This window comes from Stegodyphus dumicola, chromosome 8 (assembly GCF_044657685.1).
Source record: "Stegodyphus dumicola isolate Sdum_Otavi_A_Nest chromosome 8, ASM4465768v1".
Taxonomy (NCBI): Eukaryota; Metazoa; Arthropoda; class Arachnida; order Araneae; family Eresidae; genus Stegodyphus; species Stegodyphus dumicola.
Window position 1 is genome coordinate 105856893 of NC_140775.1, and position 19968 is coordinate 105876860.

Genomic DNA, 19968 nt, shown 5'->3' on the forward strand with positions numbered 1-19968 from the left:
AGAGGCTGAAAATTAAAATAATGAAAGATTAACGTTTATTTATAAACGTTTATTTATAAAAACTTTTTAATAACAATTATAATTAATATTTATTAGTAAACGTACAACTCGTATACAGGTCTGAGCAGGTAATAATCGCGCGCCACCAGATGAAACGCGGCAAAAATTCGAGCGCCGTCTCACGGCGAAGAATATTAAAATTGGTCCCTGCGTGAACGTGTTAAGGGAATGGCTGCCTTCGTGGAGGACTTTTTAAGGGAAACTGGATTGTATGCAGTTATTCTTAGCCTCTATTAACTTGTAACTGGAACTAACCGAAGTTCACGTGAACAAACACATGTGAATGAACGGTTCATGCTGTAACTACTTAATAGGTAGAGATACGCTGTGTAATTTGATATACGTAATTTTCTAATTAATCCATCAAGTGTAATTAATTTAAATAGGGAAAGCGGATAAATATTTCTTGGTAAACATTTTAAAAATGCTATCAAACAAATATTTATTCAAATACTAAGTAGAATAAAGTTTTTGAACGTAAATATAACTACGACGAAAGTTGTAAAGCATTATGTAATTTATATTCGATCAAATACAGAACTTAAAGCGAGTTACACATGAAATAGAAACCGTGTAATTAATAATTTGACTTTATCCGTCGCTTTAGATTAATTAACAAAATTAAAACATCACAATAAATTGCAAATTATTATGAATTAACGAGCTCTTAATGATGAAGTGCAATACAAAATTTATGAAAATTTTGGCTGAAATTAGGAAGACGAAGATCCCGGTAGCTGTAGGGATTTCTTTCGACTAATTAAACATTTGCTCGAAGATGTACTTTGAGTTTTAGTTGGTTTTGCAACTCCTAAATTCTTATTCCACTGAATAGTATTGTATACTGTTCCACGACGTGTTCGATTTTCTAATATTTCCCATGAAGTTGGCTCAGTATCCGACTGACTGACTTCTAAACAGTTTTCCTCAGCAGAAGCAACCATTTCTTCCTCCGTCCGCTGAAAGTACAAAAAAGTTTATTAATACTAATTTAGTAACTCTCGCAATAAATAATTCTAATTCAGAACATGATTTTTCCAACCGTTTACTTTTAAAATTGAAAAAACAAAGGACAGTTTGAGCTAAGGAAATATTGTTATTCTAAAAAGGTTTGCTTAAATTGGCAAAACATGCGAGTGCTATCGATCCAAGTTGGAAGGATGCCTCATTGAAAGACTTTCTTAGGGAAAACTGACTTTATGAATGTGCTTTCATATACTTGAAGCATATGAAGCACATTCATTGCTTGAAGATTCATTGCACATTCATTGAGAGCACATTCATATGCTTGAAGAGAATGTGCTTGAAGAGACTTTATGAATGTGCTCTTCAAGCACATTCATAAAATCAGTTTTCCCTAAATTTCCCTAGCTCTCCGAGCAAGTTTCCAGTTTCCCTAGCTCTCCGAGCAAGGAATAATGCTTTGAAATGAGCTATTAACTCTTTCAGGATTCTGCATAAAAATAATAATTTAGTTTTCCCATACAATTAATATGATGGCTAAAATACTGAGATCAAAGCAAATAACCCCAAGTAACACAAATAACACTTTTAAATGTTTTATATGTGAAATGGATTATCAGTTATATTATATTCTTTAAAAGGATGACATTCAAACCTTTAGATCTTCGGATACTACGAAGCTTCAAAAAAAAAAAAAAAAAAAAAAAAAAAAAAAAGGATCTGAATTTCTGAAAGTCAAACTTATCATTTTGTTATTATTATCATTATTCGAATCTTTCGTATCATAAGTTAAGAAATCGCTGAAGGTTTCTACTCAAAATTTTAGAAAGAATAGTTTTTTTTGATTTGCTAAGAATTAATGCGATTGTTAAAAATTCAGTGGTATTTTAACCTTTAAATTAACCCCATGACGGCACTGAATGCGACACTGTTTCAGTATGGCATCCAACGAAATCTGCTTAATTTCTCAAATAAATTGTGCCTTGCGCTTTCTCGAAAATTCTAGAAACTACCTCTGGAAACGCTCCGATAATATTGGAAGTGGATAACTATTACAAATAGCTCTTGGATGTTTCTAAGAATTTATGCGGAGATTATAAATGCTTCAAGGGGAACATGACCCCAATTCACCTGTTGAACTATTCAGCTGCCGTTGCTGAATTTTGAGCTGTTAATTGAAATCTAAACTATTGCTTAAACTATCATTCAAAATTCAATTCAAGAGTTTAATTATGTATTTATTTTATAGTTTCTTTACAAAATCTAACTGTATTTAAAAAATAAAACTATTGTTTGTTGCAGGCGAGTCGCATTTAAGGGGTCAAAGAGCTTCATACGGCTCGCGAGCAACAGTTTGGCCATTCTTGGATATATGATATGACATTAGGTAGTATAAAACTATGCATCCTATAAGTGCGAACCTTGCTATTCAATGTCAAATTTAACTAATGAGACCAAAATTCTTAATCAGATGTCGTTACTCTCCACTCTTTATTTATTTCCTCAATGTTACCTGAATGAAATTATTATTAGTCCAAAGGGGCTTTGTCCCTGAAGGACTATTGTTTTCGTTTTGCGATTTTGCGTTGAATCACTATAAATATCTGTTTCACTTTTCAAACTGTTGCCACCAAATGTTAGAGTCCTGCATGATATCTGAAGAAATTAAATAATGAAAAATCTGCGTAAATGTATGTCTATTTCTCGCATTGTGATAAAACAACGGTACATAGAGCCATCGAATTTTGAATGATGTAATCCTCCTACGAATATGGACATGTGGAAGACAAATTTGAAATTTGGAATTTGCTTTATTATCGATTTCATATTTTGTAAAACTGCAAGGATTATGTTAATTTTATTAACAGTTAAATTTTGAGTTAAACTTCTTTCCTGTCAAAGTCTTAACTTCAAATTACTACTTCCGGCCAGAACGTAGTTTTGGAATATTGCTGAATATTTAATGATGAGGAGCGGTATTTAAATCACGAAGTTACTTACAGAGTGAGAGAGAATCAGAGTTTCTGATTTACGCTCGTCTGCCTTTTTGACCACTCGTCTAAATTACGTCTGAATACATAATGAGAAAGAGCAGTATTTAACCGCGTAGTTCTACTTACTGAGTCAGAGAGAATCAGAGATTCTGATTAGCGCGCGTCCGCTTTTTTGACTACTCTCTCTTAAAGCTGTTATTACGCTCGGCCGTACTCAGGTACGCTCGGCCGTTGATAGCTTCGCAGCCATCTCATGTTTAAGGGGCCAACTCCATTAAAACTTTGATAGCTTAGGCTATATCTTTTTAGTTTAGATTAGTTTTAGTTTACTTCTTAGCCTCTTAAGTTCAAGCCCAAGTGTCGGCTTTTATTGTACACTCCAAGACGGAGTTCTGTTAAATCTGATTTGAATAATAAAGGCCTATTTACCCTTCCATCTTGTTGTTTCTTGTCACACGAACTCAAGCGATTATTCGATTATCAGTTCTTAAGATTCTTCACGTTCAACAGCAACTTAGCGTTTACAAAGTGGAGAAGTCTACAAAACTTTAACGAGTTTTCGATTAACAAACTCAAGGATTTCAAAGCGAGCAATGGTAACACTCTACGGGGGAACTTTTTCATCTCCAGCGCGCGGAACTGTGTATCGGAAATTCTAAAGATAGGCTCATTTCAAAATTATTTTGCGACATTGCTATTGAACTGAATTTTATGGTTTAAGTGCAAAGAACATGATATTTAATAAATAAAGGTAACACACAAAACGTTAAAAAAAGCCCCTTTGGAAGTAATTAAAAATCTGAAACCTGAAGATTTTTTTTATCTTTTTAAATTTATTACATTCTTCATAATCAGTCGCAATTAATTTTTATTGAAATTTTGTTATTCTAATGCTTTATATGGCACAAATAAATATTATTTCACTCTGATTACTTTGTTTAATCAATGGTCAGTGAATTTGTTTTCTTAGAAACTTATACAACTTTGTGACAGATTAAGACTATTTTAAATTTACTTGCCTTTCAAAAAATGATGCATAAACAGTGTTTTGATAATTTATTAACCATCAAATGAAAACTTTGATAATTTTTTTGCAAATTTACTTCATATGACAGAAAAATAAATAAAGAGTCTGATTCACCTTTCGTACCTTTAATTTTGTTACGATGAATAATAGTTTGCTTCTGTTATTCATCTTAACAATATTCATGGAAATAATCTTCTAGGTGCATTAAAACTGATTTTTAAGTAGTTTCACACCATTCACCTTTTCCACTTAGGAACCAAAGTACATTATCAGCACTCGAGTCGTTATAAATGTGGGTAGTAATTCCTAACAATTACAATTCGCAAAATTCTAAGTGCAGAACAGAAAGGATCTTCTTTATTTTAGAGAGCTTGAAAATTCAGATGTTATTGCTGAAAATTGGAGTAACTTTATAAGTAGGCGAGCTGGTTTCTTAAACTTTTTCGAGTTAAATTCAATGCATACCAATGACATCTAACATCTGAATATTTTCATTTAATTTAATCGCATCATTTGAGAATTTTCATTTGACACAGTCGTAGGAAATCACATCACAGAACTCCAGGTATCGAGAATATTTGAGAAACGATATCCGATTCTGGGTATTCGAATAATCTGAATAATTGGACCCTTTTTTATTACTCAAATAAGTATTTGCAAGTGACCAAGTAAACCTCCACGTAATATAAGCCAAAAGAAGAAGTATTATTCAAATAAGTATATTTTTCCTGCGGGTAATCACGATTTCAGGCTTTTTCAGCGGACTTTCTTTTTCTGCGGATTGTTATCAGAAAACCTTATTTATTTTAATGCGAATGAGGGAATTTTTCTTATTTATTGTATTTAATTTCAACAAAGACTACACAATTAAAAATAAAATACAGGCTTACTTTAATTCCACGAAAGATTTTAAAATTCATATTAAATAAATTATGCAAGCATTGCCAGATTATGTTACAATAGAGAAAAAATAGTTATGTTATGAAAACATTTACTGTGTATATTTTTGATGATAAGGCGGACAGTTATACGATAATCCATTTTGTTCCATGAGTACCCGGCCGTTTTGACCGGTAGAGTGGTTAGTGCTCGTGCTGCTGCATCGTTCGTTAGGTTCGGGTTCAGATCTCGGAGAATGCATGGCTTTTTATAAACGTATAGTGTCTGTGTGGTATGGGAACATTAAAAATTATAGCGAGCCGAAAGTCCTCTCCAGTGTTTGGTAGTAGGAAAAGAAGGGTGGTAGACCTTGGACCTGTCCTCCAGGGTGCAATCCATCAAAATTGGGACGGACTTGGATAAAGTCATATTGTCACCTAAATGGTGCTCTAAATCCATGCAACGACAGATGCTATCTTGTGCTTGCCACGATAAAATTCGTGTACTCTTTCTAATTCAGACAAGTGAGATAAGTCACAACAGCATGAGTGCCCTAATAGTTCGACCCAAGTTTAAATCCCGATGAACGAGCTGGCTGCATGGGAGTTTCATCATGTATAATGTAAGAACGAGCTAGTTCCTTTTAAAAGATCTCCACGAAGAAATTTTTTTTTTTGCAGATAGTCCTCCAGTAACTTGACATAATCTAAACAATCCAATAAAATCCAATACACGTGTCGGTACATCAAGATCAATTATAGTTACAGCATCAACGATGTTATGGCGATAATCACACTGATTAATGAGTAGGAGACTGGTAATGAAATTTTCCTTAACCTATCCCTTACAAGCATAAAAAAAATAGCGAAGGGTTAAATCCAAACACTGCAACAAAGTATTTTCTATACGTCTTGTGAGTCCTATTTATTTATGAGAAAATTTTGATTTCGGTACTCTTGCAAATGGTCTTCATCAGTGTGCCTAATTTCGACTTATATGTTCTTGGAAATGGTCTGGATAATAAACCTCACATCTCTCTTGCTAAAAGAGTTAATCATCACTATAGTTTCGGTATCAGCGAGGTTTCCAGGCTCTCCAAGTATATCCTGATATTGCGTACAGATTCTTACATACCAGTAAAGGTAAATCCTTTGAGCGCTTGTGAAATACTTTAAAAATTAAATTCGTTAAATATAATAAAATTTGGTGTCGGTTGTTTAGTATATTATGAATTTTTAAAATAAATCTCGGATTTATAAATAATCCTGTAATTAAGACACAATAACACGCCGAATAAATACTAATTCAGAAGTCAAACAACAAAAATCAGCGTTAATTTACAAAATTTTCACAGGACTAGTTTCAATGGTTTTACCGAACCATCATCTTCAGCTGCAAAACCGCAAATGAACAAGATGGGAAATAATGTTTAGATAAGATAAGAAAGCCTGGACAAGAATAAGCAAGTGGCGCCATCTGTTGGCGAAACCAGAACTAAAACATAATTTCTCTAAAAGCCGAAGGCAAATTTGGATTGGAATTAGGATCGTTAACTAGGACAGAAAGATTTTTATGAATGTGAAATGCCTCTAGAAAATCCAGTTCTCCAATGGAAGATGTTTTTTGAATAATTTTGGCAGCAGAAAAATTAAAAGTGTGATTTTCGGACCAACAATGTTGAGCAACAGAAGACTTCTGTGTTTCCTTTTTTCTAACATATGCCTCATGTTCTTTGACGCGAAATTTTAAGGCTCTCTTAGTTTGGCCAATGTAAATTAAACCGCACTGGCAAGGAATCCTATAAATACCCCAGGAATTCATATCCGGAATGGGGTCCTTGAGTATAGAAGTTGGAATTTTATTGATGGGAGAGTAAACAACCCGAAAGTTAAATTTCTGCAAAATATGTGCAACTTTATAGCTAATTGATGGAAAGAAGGGAATGACAACAGAATTTTTATAATCTCCTAAAATAAGAGTGTGGCTTTTAGTGTGTTGAGATGAGAATTTTTTAACTGCTTGATTAATAATGTTGGGTGAAAAGCCCCTGTCAATAGCTATTGCTTTTAAATAATTTAGTTCTTCGTCAAGGGCTAGTTTGGAGGAGCAAACTTGAAGAGCACGGAAAACATAGGAATAAAATGAAGCTAACTTTTGTTTAGTCGGATGACATGATTTAAAGTGTGGTGGAAGGCAAACCGATGAAGGTTTACGGTAAACTGTAGTACTGAAGTTGGATGTGTTACGTGTGACCAGAATGTCGAGAAACGGAAGAGAATTGCGAGTCTCAAGTTCAAAAGTGAACTGAATAGCAGGATCAATAGAATTCATTGTTGAAAGAACTCTATTTAAATCATCTTTATTACCTTCAAACAGGGTAAAAGTATCGTCTACGTAGCGGAACCATGCCGGGAAGTTTAAAGTTTCAAACAATTTTGATTCATAATAATGCATGTAGATATCAGCCAGGATGGGACTGAGGGGGCTTCCCATGGCTAATCCCTCAGTTTGCTTGTAATATTTATTTTGGAAAACAAAATGTGTTTGTTTCAAACAGAGTTGAGTGAGAGAAATTAGCTCATCAATTTCGATGCAAGAGAAATGAAATTCGCGAAGTCTGGTTTCTAGACATCTTAATGCACCCTCCACTGGGACATTGGTGAATAATGATTTTACATCAAAAGAAACCATGAGTAAATTACGAGGAGAAATGTTTTTAACCTTTTTTACAAACTCTATTGAATTTTTTATGGTGTAAATGTTATTGTCTAATAGATTGGAAAATCTAGAAACTAAATATTTAGCTAATGGATACGAGGCAGTACCTAAATTTGATACAATAGGGCGGAAAGGAATACCACTTTTATGAATTTTGGGAAGAGCATATAATCTGACACAATTCGCAACAGATGGGATAAGCGAATGTTTTAAGTTGCTTGAAATGATTTGCGAAGATTTGATCGCAGCTTTTATTTTGGATAAGTCCGAAGGTGAAGGATCTTTAGGGATCGGATTATATGGTCCTTCGTTTAAGAGTTTAGTGACACCATCGATGTAAGTGTTCTTATCCATGACGACTATCTGGCCACCTTTGTCGGCCTTTGAAATGACAATATCCGGGTTAGAATGAATCTCGCGCATTGTAGCTCTTTCTCTCGCAGTTAGATTTGGTTCAAAGGTTTAGATTTGGTTTCAAATTCAATAATAAACTCTCACTCAACTCTGTTTGAAACAAACACATTTTGTTTTCCAAAATAAATATTACAAGCAAACTGAGGGATTAGCCATGGGAAGCCCCCTCAGTCCCATCCTGGCTGATATCTACATGCATTATTATGAATCAAAATTGTTTGAAACTTTAAACTTCCCGGCATGGTTTCGCTACGTAGACGATACTTTTACCCTGTTTGAAGGTAATAAAGATGATTTAAATAGAGTTCTTTCAACAATGAATTCTATTGATCCTGCTATTCAGTTCACTTTTGAACTTGAGACTCGCAATTCTCTTCCGTTTCTCGACATTCTGGTCACACGTAACACATCCAACTTCAGTACTACAGTTTACCGTAAACCTTCATCGGTTTGCCTTCCACCACACTTTAAATCATGTCATCCGACTAAACAAAAGTTAGCTTCATTTTATTCCTATGTTTTCCGTGCTCTTCAAGTTTGCTCCTCCAAACTAGCCCTTGACGAAGAACTAAATTATTTAAAAGCAATAGCTATTGACAGGGGCTTTTCACCCAACATTATTAATCAAGCAGTTAAAAAATTCTCATCTCAACACACTAAAAGCCACACTCTTATTTTAGGAGATTATAAAAATTCTGTTGTCATTCCCTTCTTTCCATCAATTAGCTATAAAGTTGCACATAATTTGCAGAAATTTAACTTTCGGGTTGTTTACTCTCCCATCAATAAAATTCCAACTTCTATACTCAAGGACCCCATTCCGGATATGAATTCCTGGGTATTTATAGGATTCCTTGCCAGTGCGGTTTAATTTACATTGGCCAAACTAAGAGAGCCTTAAAATTTCGCGTCAAAGAACATGAGGCATATGTTAGAAAAAAGGAAACACAGAAGTCTTCTGTTGCTCAACATTGTTGGTCCGAAAATCACACTTTTAATTTTTCTGCTGCCAAAATTATTCAAAAAACATCTTCCATTGGAGAACTGGATTTTCTAGAGGCATTTCACATTCATAAAAATCTTTCTGTTCTAGTTAACGATCCTAATTCCAATCCAAATTTGCCTTCGGCTTTTAGAGAAATTATGTTTTAGTTCTGGTTTCGCCAACAGATGGCGCCACTTGCTTATTCTTGTCCAGGCTTTCTTATCTTATCTAAACATTATTTCCCATCTTGTTCATTTGCGGTTTTGCAGCTGAAGATGATGGTTCGGTAAAACCATTGAAACTAGTCCTGTGAAAATTTTGTAAATTAACGCTGATTTTTGTTGTTTGACTTCTGAATTAGTAAATAATCCTGTATTTTTATTTCCTAAAACACATTTATTTCAAGGAAATAAGCAAACAATGAAATTAGGTTTTCCTAACCATTTTTATGTTAACTAAAATGAACAATTATGTAACATTTTGTTGACATCCGTCTAAAAAACTAAAGATGTAATGTTTATTTTTACTCTCAGCGAATTAAAAATAAAACAGAGAAATTGTTTTTATTTGCTTAAAATAAAACTCGTGATTTCCTAAACTTATAAGGTACTTTTTCCGGCTTCTTAGCGTGCCTTCGTGGTCAGCGCGCTAGATGCGTATTCGAGAGGTCCGTGGTTCGAGTCCCGGCTAGGGCATTGCTCATTTTTCATCTTTCCTGTTTCGAAATAACCTTATGTCTCTACAAACTATCCTCTTGATTTAATTTAAATTAAATAATTAATTTTTTTATTGAGCAAAGTAATAAAATTCATAATATGTTACTGAATTAAGCCATCTTCAATTAATTTGTGATTTTAATGAAAAAAAAATCGGTCTTTTTGAAGTAATTAAATGAACAGTTAAAACCACGAAAATTTGTAATATGAAGATTAAAGATTACGCCTCAACAAATTACTAAAGACTGAAGTTTCAAAAATTATTTAAAACTTTTTATGATATAAAATTATAAAATCAAAGAAAAGCTGAGATCTAGTCTTCGTATGTTCATTCCAATTTAAAGCTTGAAGCAATATTAAACCAAGGAGCTACGATGAACTTCATAATTAATTTAATTCTCAGAAATTCGAGATATAAAATCTAAAAATTTAAATCGAGTTATCAGAATTACTATTGCTAAATGAAAGAAAGAAGAAACTTTCTGTAATATTATTTCATCATAAACTACCTCATTTTAGAAGTTTACATGTTTATTTAATAAAACTTAATTGTTTAAAACATAGCTAATTTTTTTCACTCACTTTCTTCACTGGATCACTGGATAAATTGTACAAGAAGTTTTGCGACCTTCAAGTGGAAATACTTTACATTTTTGGAGTATATAAAATACTTTTGTTGAAAAAAACAAACTCTTCGAGATATTTCATTAAAAACAAACTCGGAAAGAATAATGAGACATTGGGACAAGTGGAACTCTATAGTGTGTAAAACAATGAAAATCTAAAGACAGGTAAAGAACATGCATATAACGCATAGATTTTTATCAATATCTGGGATGAATCATTGCATACCAGATTAGATGTTTTGCAGGATTCTTGCCGAGAAGAAAAGTCCACATTGCTGAGAATATCAAGCTGTTTTCTAGCAGGTACATCGGACTCTTCTAAACGTATATTATTTTTTCGCATCAAGGAAGAGCTTGCGGTTGGATGTTGATCAAGTTTCTCATCAGCTTCTATGTTAGGCATTGCACCGGTTAACCATCTCTCTTCAAGGACTTTATTCCTGTTTGCGTGCAAATACTTAAAATTATGTATCCCAATATAATATTAATACGTATAAATGCAAATAATATTAATATAGGTAATATCTGCATAAGTTTCATATTATTATAATAAAACCTGTAAAATAAATTATTTTCATTCAATAGTTCTTAAATACATAATCTGATTGAAGGAAAGGAACGGAATGCAGTTTTGGTTGAGCAAGCAAATCGCAAGGAATACACAACTGAAAGACTTGTATAAATGATCTAAAATGGAAGTTTGTCACTTATTAAGTTAACGAAATAAAAGGTAAAGAAATATCAGATATGTCGACAGTTAGTATTCTGCCGCTGTGTTAAATCCGTGTTTCGTCTCAGAAGATACGTGCACTTGAAAAGACGCCTGAAAGATGACACTGAAGTTGATGCCCACAGATATTGTCAAAGAAATGCTTCGTTTTAGGCCTATGAACTGCTGGTTGTTTCTTCCGTCGTATCGCAGCTATAATACACCTAGCGTTCAATGTGCAAAGGATTTAGCTGGAAAAAGATGAGCTGGAAAACATTGGAGTAAAGAAAAGAAATATGAATCATGCTAGGGGATCTAGATGGATCTAGATGGATGTCAGCACACTTGGATTGATGCTTCCGGATGCATGTGGTGGCGACCTTACAAAGAAGGACTGTCGAAATTAGAAGGCATGGGCAGGGAGCTTTGAACGCTTCAATAATTATAATGTCTAGACGATTTGGTCGAATGCAGCTTGTAGTCAAGCCGCCCTAATGAACATTTTCATCGATGCAAAGGTCATAGATATCAATGATTGTAATTGTGTCGGGACTGAGTGTCATTCACGACTCATTGGAACACAGTATTACACAGTGATTAGTTTCGCGTATGTCTCATTAATAAACGCCGCTGAATTAGAGTATGGAAGATACATGGAGGCAGGCCAAACACTAGTCGAAAACACTTCATAATGATTTAGGGTTCTATCATAATGGATAGCTGGTCTTTCTGGTTCATATCAAAGGTACAATAAATACGTAGGTGAAGTGTTGAACTACTCTAATTTGAGCGATTGCAAAATGCTGTTTGCCAGAAAGATAATGCCCGATAGGACACGGCAATTAATACAAGACAAGCCCGGCAAAGCTCCTAGATACTTGGCCACCGAGGTCTCCAGATACCATACGAGAATTTATGGGACGTGACTGGCCATGATTTGCTTGTTTTTTTCTGGCTTCAATAGAAAGACGAATTACGGAGGATGGTTGAAAACATGTGGTCATCTATCCCTCAGGATACTATTCGTACACTAATTTCGTTTATGTCTCGAACGTTTTCTTCTTATATCATTGCAAGAGGTGGTCATCTTTCCTACTAATCGTCCTGTATATTTAATCAGAATACTGCACTATCTTTCTAAAACTGAAACTACACACTTATATATGTATTTTCTACCTGTATACGAATTTTGCTCTCATTTTACTCACTATTTCATAGTGTTGTACTTTCTTTGTCAGACAGTGTACGTGTATATGTGTTTGAAAAAATCAGCTTTTGTGTCTTGATTTTGTAACCATTGCTATTATTTCTTAAAAGATTTAAAACCTAAGTCTTTTTTATATGCATGATAAGTAATATAAATATTAATTATGAATAGCATTATTTAGTTTCTTCATATTTGGTGCATATTTAACAGTGCAGTCTTCTTAGCTCAACATGCGTTGCATATATTAAATTTTACTTCTCCAGTTATCATAACATTTTTATGCATAGATATACCATATTTTATGCATACTTTATATTAAATGTAAGCCCGGTGGCGCAGTGGCTAGTGCGTTGCGCAGCAGCACCACAGGTCCGGGCTTCGATCCCCGGGCTGGGCAAGGTTGACTCAGCTTTTCATCCCTTGGGTGGGTTGATAAAATGAGTACCAAGTTCGCTTGGAAACTAAACACCGGTGGTCTTGCGACAAACTGATCACTTGTCCAGGACATATGCTCATGCACCCCGGGGCCCACGGTCAAGAAAGCAGATATAAGGGCACTGTAGGCCTTGGCCCACTAGGGCTGTTACGCCACTGAGTTTAGTTTTAGTTTATATTAAATATATTATTTATTCTTGATTTCTAATTAGTTTTTGGAAATTTCCAGCCTGCTTTCATTCATCTTACTTTGAAGTCCTTCACAATGGCATCCCTGCTCTCAAGTAGACAGCCTTCGCGTGCTGTATGAGAGGGTTGCAGCTTTGGCTAATGTTATGTAGGAAAAAAAAGGTAAAAAGTACTTTTACATTAAATTTTTAAACTGACTTTTTAACTAACTTTCTCTCGTGCCGCGACTAAAAAAAAAAAAAAAAAAAAAAAAAAAAAAAAACACTTTAATAAGCAAAACTTCTTCTCTTAACTCTTTAAATCAATAACCTCCCTGGTTGTTATGCTCACTTCTTTGTGGAACGGGCTGGAAATCAAAATTCTACACAATAAATATCATAAATATTTACTTTTGCTTCAACGTACAAACTGAAAACGCAACACACTTAAATGTCTTTAGAACACGATTACAATAAAAATAATCGCGTGTTGCCACATCTCTGAAACACAGTCACAGAAAACTTCATTCATTTAAAAGTAGAAATAAATTACTTTTAGCTTTTTACGAATAGCAGGAGTGCGCTCTGCGCTCTTTCGGCCAGCAATGGATGGCGTAACACTGGTGTTTTGTAGAAACAAAGATTATTTATCAAAACAAAATACGAAATGCACTTCCGCAACAAATTCATCAATCTGCTATCTCTCTCTAAAATAAAACTAGATCCACTGACTTTTTTAAAACACATAAATTTCAGTACCACTCTAGAGATAGCCCCAAAACACTTTACATTTAAATAAAACACAGAACTCTTCGAAACACCAGGGAAAGATAAATCTCACACTATAGAAGTCTAATCACCAATTCCAAATAAGCCGATCGTATAATCAATCACAAAGCATTCAAAATTGATTTTCCTACAGCCGCATTAAGATTATCCAGTTTAGAAGTGAAATAACCGTGTTTTCAGAAAGGATCACATGGGTGACCTACAATAGACCACAAATAAAACTCAAAATAAAACATACAATTAATAATCAATAAAAGAAATTTATTTGATATTCCAAAAGATTTATAATTTAGATAGCTGGCCAGACTAATCCTACAAAACATTTTGTAAAAGTTACTCATAATTTCTCATTTCAATCTCATTTTAACATTATTCAAATCATACTAAAATCATATTGAAACACCTCAGTTATTAATCTTTTAAACAGGTACTCAAGAATTTAAGCTCATGTATAAAGCTAATTTAGAATAACTCATTATTCCTCATTTTGTTCGCTTATCTCTCATTAGGAATATGAATACTACAATCATTAATTAATAATTCACATCTCGAATAAGGAAAAATTTATCTTCTGATATTTAGTTAATATTAAATTCCGTGATATACTACTGAAATTACAATTACTTCAGTAAAAAATTTCTTTTCAGAAATATTTATTTTCCCTCTAATTAATTTCAATTATATCTCATGACAATTAAACATTAAAAAACTTAAAAATCGCTTTCTCAACTATTAATTTATTAAAAGCACATATTCAAATTTTTATCTACATAAAAATGGCAGCTCAAGCTTAGAATTAAATATTCCAAAATCCTAAGGAAAAAGCGAAAAGAAAAAAAAAAAAAAAAAACTCACAGCTTTTGAAACACATACGTCCATAAAAGAATCTCGCCCACTCAGCACGGAGGTTTTCCAAAACCACATAAAAGTGGTCCTCGAACTGATATGCCTTGACCGTTCATTAAAAACTTTGAGACGAATAAGGTAAAACCGTAGGAGAAATAGTCGTTCTTTCCTTTTCTTCAGTGGCATCCTAGAGGATCAAGCAACGCCTTCAAGAAATATGAAGATCGTCCTTACGATGTTCACAGCCTTTGAAAATGTCCGTGCTGACGATGTTGATAAAGGCAGGCAAACAGTCAAGTGGAGATGAAGACAGTCCATAATCTCAGCACTAATCTGCATCTTTAGCGCGAACCTTCGGAATTATAACTGGAAAAGAAGCCACTCCCTTTTCCGTATTTTCGTCAGTAAATCTGTATCTCTTTCAACAAGAAAAAAATTCCACAGTGTCGAAACCGAAAACAATATGCAGCAACCCCGGAAAAAAAATTTCGCTGCCGTCTATCCCGATGAGAGCCCACACGAGCTCGGACAGGTCCCCGCAGCCAGAACCAAGGGGACGTGGTAATATCTTTTAACTGCAAACCACGGTCGACTCCCCGAAGGGTTGCCGTGTCTCTTCTCCGCTCCCTCTCAAAAGAGTTGGTCAAGTCTAACTAAAAAAAAAAAAAAAAAAAAAATCTTACAAAATTCTCTGCTATCCCCTCCTGCCTCTCGTACAACGGCTTAAGAAACCTCGGTTGACGCAGAAAAGGTAACGCCTCTAAATTGACCATTGGCTCAAACAATTAGAAAATTAAAATTAACCAAACTTAAACAACTTGAAGTTGCTCTAGCCAACTAGAACAGAGGCAATAAATAGCCTCCAGAATTCGAAGAAATTTAGACTCCTCTTACAAGATGGCATATCCTTTCGTGTGCAAACCAGAAAAATATTTTTCAACCCATAACTCTTTCAAATATCGTCTCCCTTTAGAACTATTTTCCTCCGAACGAGAAAAACATGTGTGTTACACCCCCCCCCCGAAAGAAGAAGAAGTTGCAGCTGGCCGCAAAGTGATCGCTCCTTGAGAAACGGAAGTAAAGACCCGCCTTTAGCTGTATCAAGCTCTTCAGCTAAACTTAAAAGAGCTTTGCCGTAATCGAACGAAAAAGTTTAAACAATACTAAATTTTAAACATTAATTCTTAAATAAGAACATTACAAATTCCTTATTTACAGTTAAATAATACGTAATAATTGTACACAACAAAAATAATACATAACAATTTCATATCACTAACTTATAAATGTTCGACATATCTGCATTCCAGTTGAAAATATTGCAGTAGAAGCAGTGAAAGTAAAATTTCTTTACATATTTTTATTTTAGAAAGGTTTCTTGGAATAATCACCTGAAGATATATATATTATTCAAAAATAAATACTTACAGAATGGAAATGATAATTGGCTTCAGATTATGCATACCAAAAGCTATGTAATCCATTAATATTTTCATCAACAGAAAAACTGCTAATGCCTCCATGGCTGTTACAATGGATCGAACTTTAGACTTGATACGACTTGTGCAAATATAAACGATATATATGGAGACTACCTAGTGATTGTTAAAAGAGCATATTTGGATATAGAAGTTTACAAAGAAAATATTTTGTCTTAATTAAAGAACAAAAGAAACCGATGAATTAAAAAAATTAAGAAATTGTGCAAATATTAAATACATTAATTAAAAGAATATACACTACTTATCAGTCACTGGCTAACTCAGTACTTCAGTTCACCTTTATTTTTTTTGGAAGTATAGAATTTATATTATTGCCTTATCCTAGCTATTGGTCAGTTGCAAATGAAATGGTCGATTTTAAAAATCATTGAAAAGATGAAAATTTAAAGAGAATTTAAAGAGAAATTTAAAGAGGAAGAATAGCTGTTTAATCAAAATAATCTTCAGCATCATCAATGCATTTTGCCAACGTGTGGCAAGATCATTTACATTATATTTGTGAAAATCAGTGTCCAGATAAATTGATGCTTGGCTGAGAATACATTTCTTGAATAAAAAAATGGCTCAAGTGCCCCCCAAAATTGTAGTTTGCTTAGAAAAATATTAGAAGAATGCATAAGATGAAGCACAATTTCGTATCTAATGCTGTGGATTTGCTACATGGCTGGCTCTGCTGTATGTGGTCATTAATTCATGTTATTTTAGGATCCCATGTCTATTCAGAAGTATTAGTTCCTTAGGGCACAATTTGGTTTTGTCTGCGCAATATCAAGTTGCATTTATGGTTTCTTCTCGCGAAAAAAATGAGTACTGAATAACACCATGAGAAGACTATTATACGGTAAACATGCAGTGACGATTGCATTATACTCTTATTTGGCTGCAAAAGTGCTCCTGGATTCCTTCCTAGAACGTCTACTCCCAAACCCTGAGACAAAGCGTACAGATGATAAAAACTATCTGTCCACTTTTCATCCATAATCACAGTTCGTTGCAGAGCCTATTTTTTGCTTCTTAGAAAGAAGAGCACAATTCTAAACGCCGTGCTTTGTTTCCATCAGTGAAGCACTCAGTTGTAGAGCATTTTTAAAGTTATTTATTTTATTGTTAATACCAAGTGCCCTAAAACAATTGGAAAGAGTGTAAGGATCCTAAGTTTTACTAAAGTTTATTTTATTTTAAATATTTATCACTTCTTATTTTCTACTTCCGGTCAGAATTAAAAGCTTTAACTTATTTATGCAAATTTGTCTTGCTAACGCCAAGTACTTAAGTTGTGGCTTTTTGCCAAGAGAGAGAGAGAGAGGAAGGAGTTATTGGAAGTAAGCGGCTTGCCATTTTAGTGTTACGAGTTTTCACTCGGTTGCTGGTTGCCTTCAAGGCCAGAGGTTTAGGCCTCTTGATAATTTCAAACGTATCGTAGTTTTAGAAGCTCTCTGTGCTACATACGGACTTTGTTAAATAACGGCCAATCTTAATGCTAGGCACTTGTATACTAATACAAAGTTAGTTTTAATTAGAGTTTTAGTTAGTAGTTTTTATATTCTTACGTTCAGACCACAAGTGGTTGGTCTCTGTATTCCGAAGTTCCGGAAATACCTGTAAAGATAGAAAAATAAAGGGTTTCGTATACCCTTCCTGCTTGTATTGTCTACTTCACAATTTCTTGAACATAGCTTGAGTAAGCTGTCTGTTCTGTGTCAGGACAATTCATGTTTCCAAAGCAAGTCAAGAGGAATACAAGTCCTGATAAGAGCACATTTAATGTCTGTCTGAATTTATCGTGGATCTAATTCAATTAAATCCTTCAACTCACTGGAATCAATGGAGAAAGGACTATGGTAAGGAGTTCCCCCTTATAGTCATAAATATCTTGAGAGAAATTTTGCAAATCTATGGAGAGTTTCTCCACCAAATGCTTCACTGATGTTATTATTACTTCAGCAACGCAGAATTTCTCAATTTAAGCTCGTAAAGGTATAGAAACATTTATTGATTTGTTTCCATGTTTGACGATGGGTCGGCACTATTCATTATATAATGCTCATAGAAATTAGCAAATACTACAGGTACACTACGCAGGTATGAAATTATTACCTGACATAAAAATATGCAAAAATTTTAGTGCTTTCTTTCTTTTCGAGCAGTGGACTCCTAATGTCATGAAACGACATTTCATTTACAACAACCCAATAATTTTGCACTTACGTCTAAATTAAACATATTTCGTAATTAGCGCTTGTAATTGGAGCAGCTATACAATACACTTTTTTATGTGTTGATTAATCAATTTGTAATTTAATGAGAAAAGAGTGGAAATAAGCATAATAATAGTCCTTAAAATCTTTAGAAAAGGATTTCAAAAAGTTTAAAAAATAATTTTAAAACGCCAAAAATGTATTTCATATGTATGTTAGTTGGACACAGAAGAGAAGCGACACCATGTGAAAAGTATAACTGGGGATATTACCTTTTATGTAAGTACTCCAAAGCAGATTTATTAACAAATAAATAATGATTCAAATGTATTAAAATGTTTGGTATTCTTTTGTTAACGAGATTCGATTCAGAAATGTATGTATGTATGCATGTATGGATAGATGGATGTGGCCATGCATACACTCAAACATACATAGGTACGAATGCTTGAATATACACTTCCAATACATGATTATTTCCATCCATACATGCGAGCATACCTATATACATTTCTGAATTCGTTTCCGATAACAGAAGAGTACTAAATTTTCAGTCGTCGTTTTTGTTTATTTCATTGAAACTGTTGAATAATGCTTATTAAATGTTCATTTCAAAGTAATTCTGAAAATGATTAGAAATTATGAATTTTTGTGACATCATTATGTATTTTATGAGAATGCTCACTTTTATTACGTTGGATGAACAATGAAATATATAATATTATTTTGCAGAAACCTTTTTAAATAATAAATCGAATATGACTTATGAATTGCTTATTACTGCGAAAGGGTTTAAATGGGTACATTTTCCAAAAGCCAGTTTGACTTTTATCTTATGGAAAATGTTCAGAAGGAAAACGGTGGCAAGAAGACATTGCAAGCCACCTCAGAAAGTATATTATTGCCGCAAGGAAGAATGTCTTAATGATCAGATAAATTTCTCATCTTTTTGCCTCTGACCTTATTAGAGACATCGTTGCCTTAATATGATAACGGTCTTTTTTCTTCAAAGAGGGAAGTGATTAGATTGAAAGAACTGTTATTGATATTCTTTTTGACGTTGTATAATCCTATTTATATGTATGTACATCAGCCCCAGCGCAGGTCCATGAACACACACAGTGTGCGAACTGTGGGGAATCTCATACTGCCAGTTTTAGCGGGCGTGAGAAGTTCCCCAAAAAGAAAGTCTAACAGCCCAAGCTCTATCCCGACAGAGTGGTAGGAAACAAAAGTTACTCCCAAGCCCTGGCTTCTGGATTATACTCTGACATCCTCGCTGAGGCCAAAAAGTCTTTGCCGACTTGGTAGAGCTTGTTGCAGTAATAAAAAACGCCGGTTTCCAAATCAAACAGCAAATGAAACAAATAAACTCTAGTCAGGATAACAATAACCCAGTCAATTCATATAATGGGCAAACACAATCTAACTAGATCCCCTGTCTTATTAACAGTTTGGAACGCAAGCAGCGTTCTAGGTAAGCTACAGGAACTCAATAATTTTCTGAGCACATATGAGATAGATATTGCTGATCTGTGAACTTATGCTAATCCCTGCAACAACATTAATATATCTAACTATAGGTGTTACAGATGTGATAGGTTAAGCTACCGTGGTGGGGGAGCTACTATCTACGTTAAAAATGCACTTCAGTCTTGTTTTATTAGCGATGATCGCAGAAACGGTCATGAGCTGGTCACCGTATCGGTTCTTCTGCGAGTTTATGGTATTAT

The 19968-nt window shown here is 34.0% G+C and overlaps 1 protein-coding gene across 6 annotated transcripts in view; it reads right to left on the reverse strand.

Annotated features, from left to right (window-relative positions):
- Nucleotides 1-564: 564 nt before the first annotated feature.
- Nucleotides 565-19968, reverse strand: part of LOC118182859 (uncharacterized) — a 99241-nt gene continuing 79837 nt past the window's right edge. For 3 of the 6 annotated variants that reach the window (XM_085822226.1, XM_085822227.1, XM_085822224.1), the window contains exons 2-4: nucleotides 15964-16130; nucleotides 10609-10822; nucleotides 565-1019 (exon numbers count right to left, since the gene is read on the reverse strand). In XM_085822226.1, coding sequence (XP_085678352.1) covers nucleotides 774-1019; nucleotides 10609-10822; nucleotides 15964-16058 — 555 coding nt within the window. In that variant the 5' untranslated portion in view covers nucleotides 16059-16130 and the 3' untranslated portion in view covers nucleotides 565-773. The remainder of the gene's footprint in view (nucleotides 1020-10608; nucleotides 10823-15963; nucleotides 16131-19968) is intronic. The other 3 variants (XM_085822229.1, XM_085822225.1, XM_085822228.1) reach the window with 1 other exon arrangement.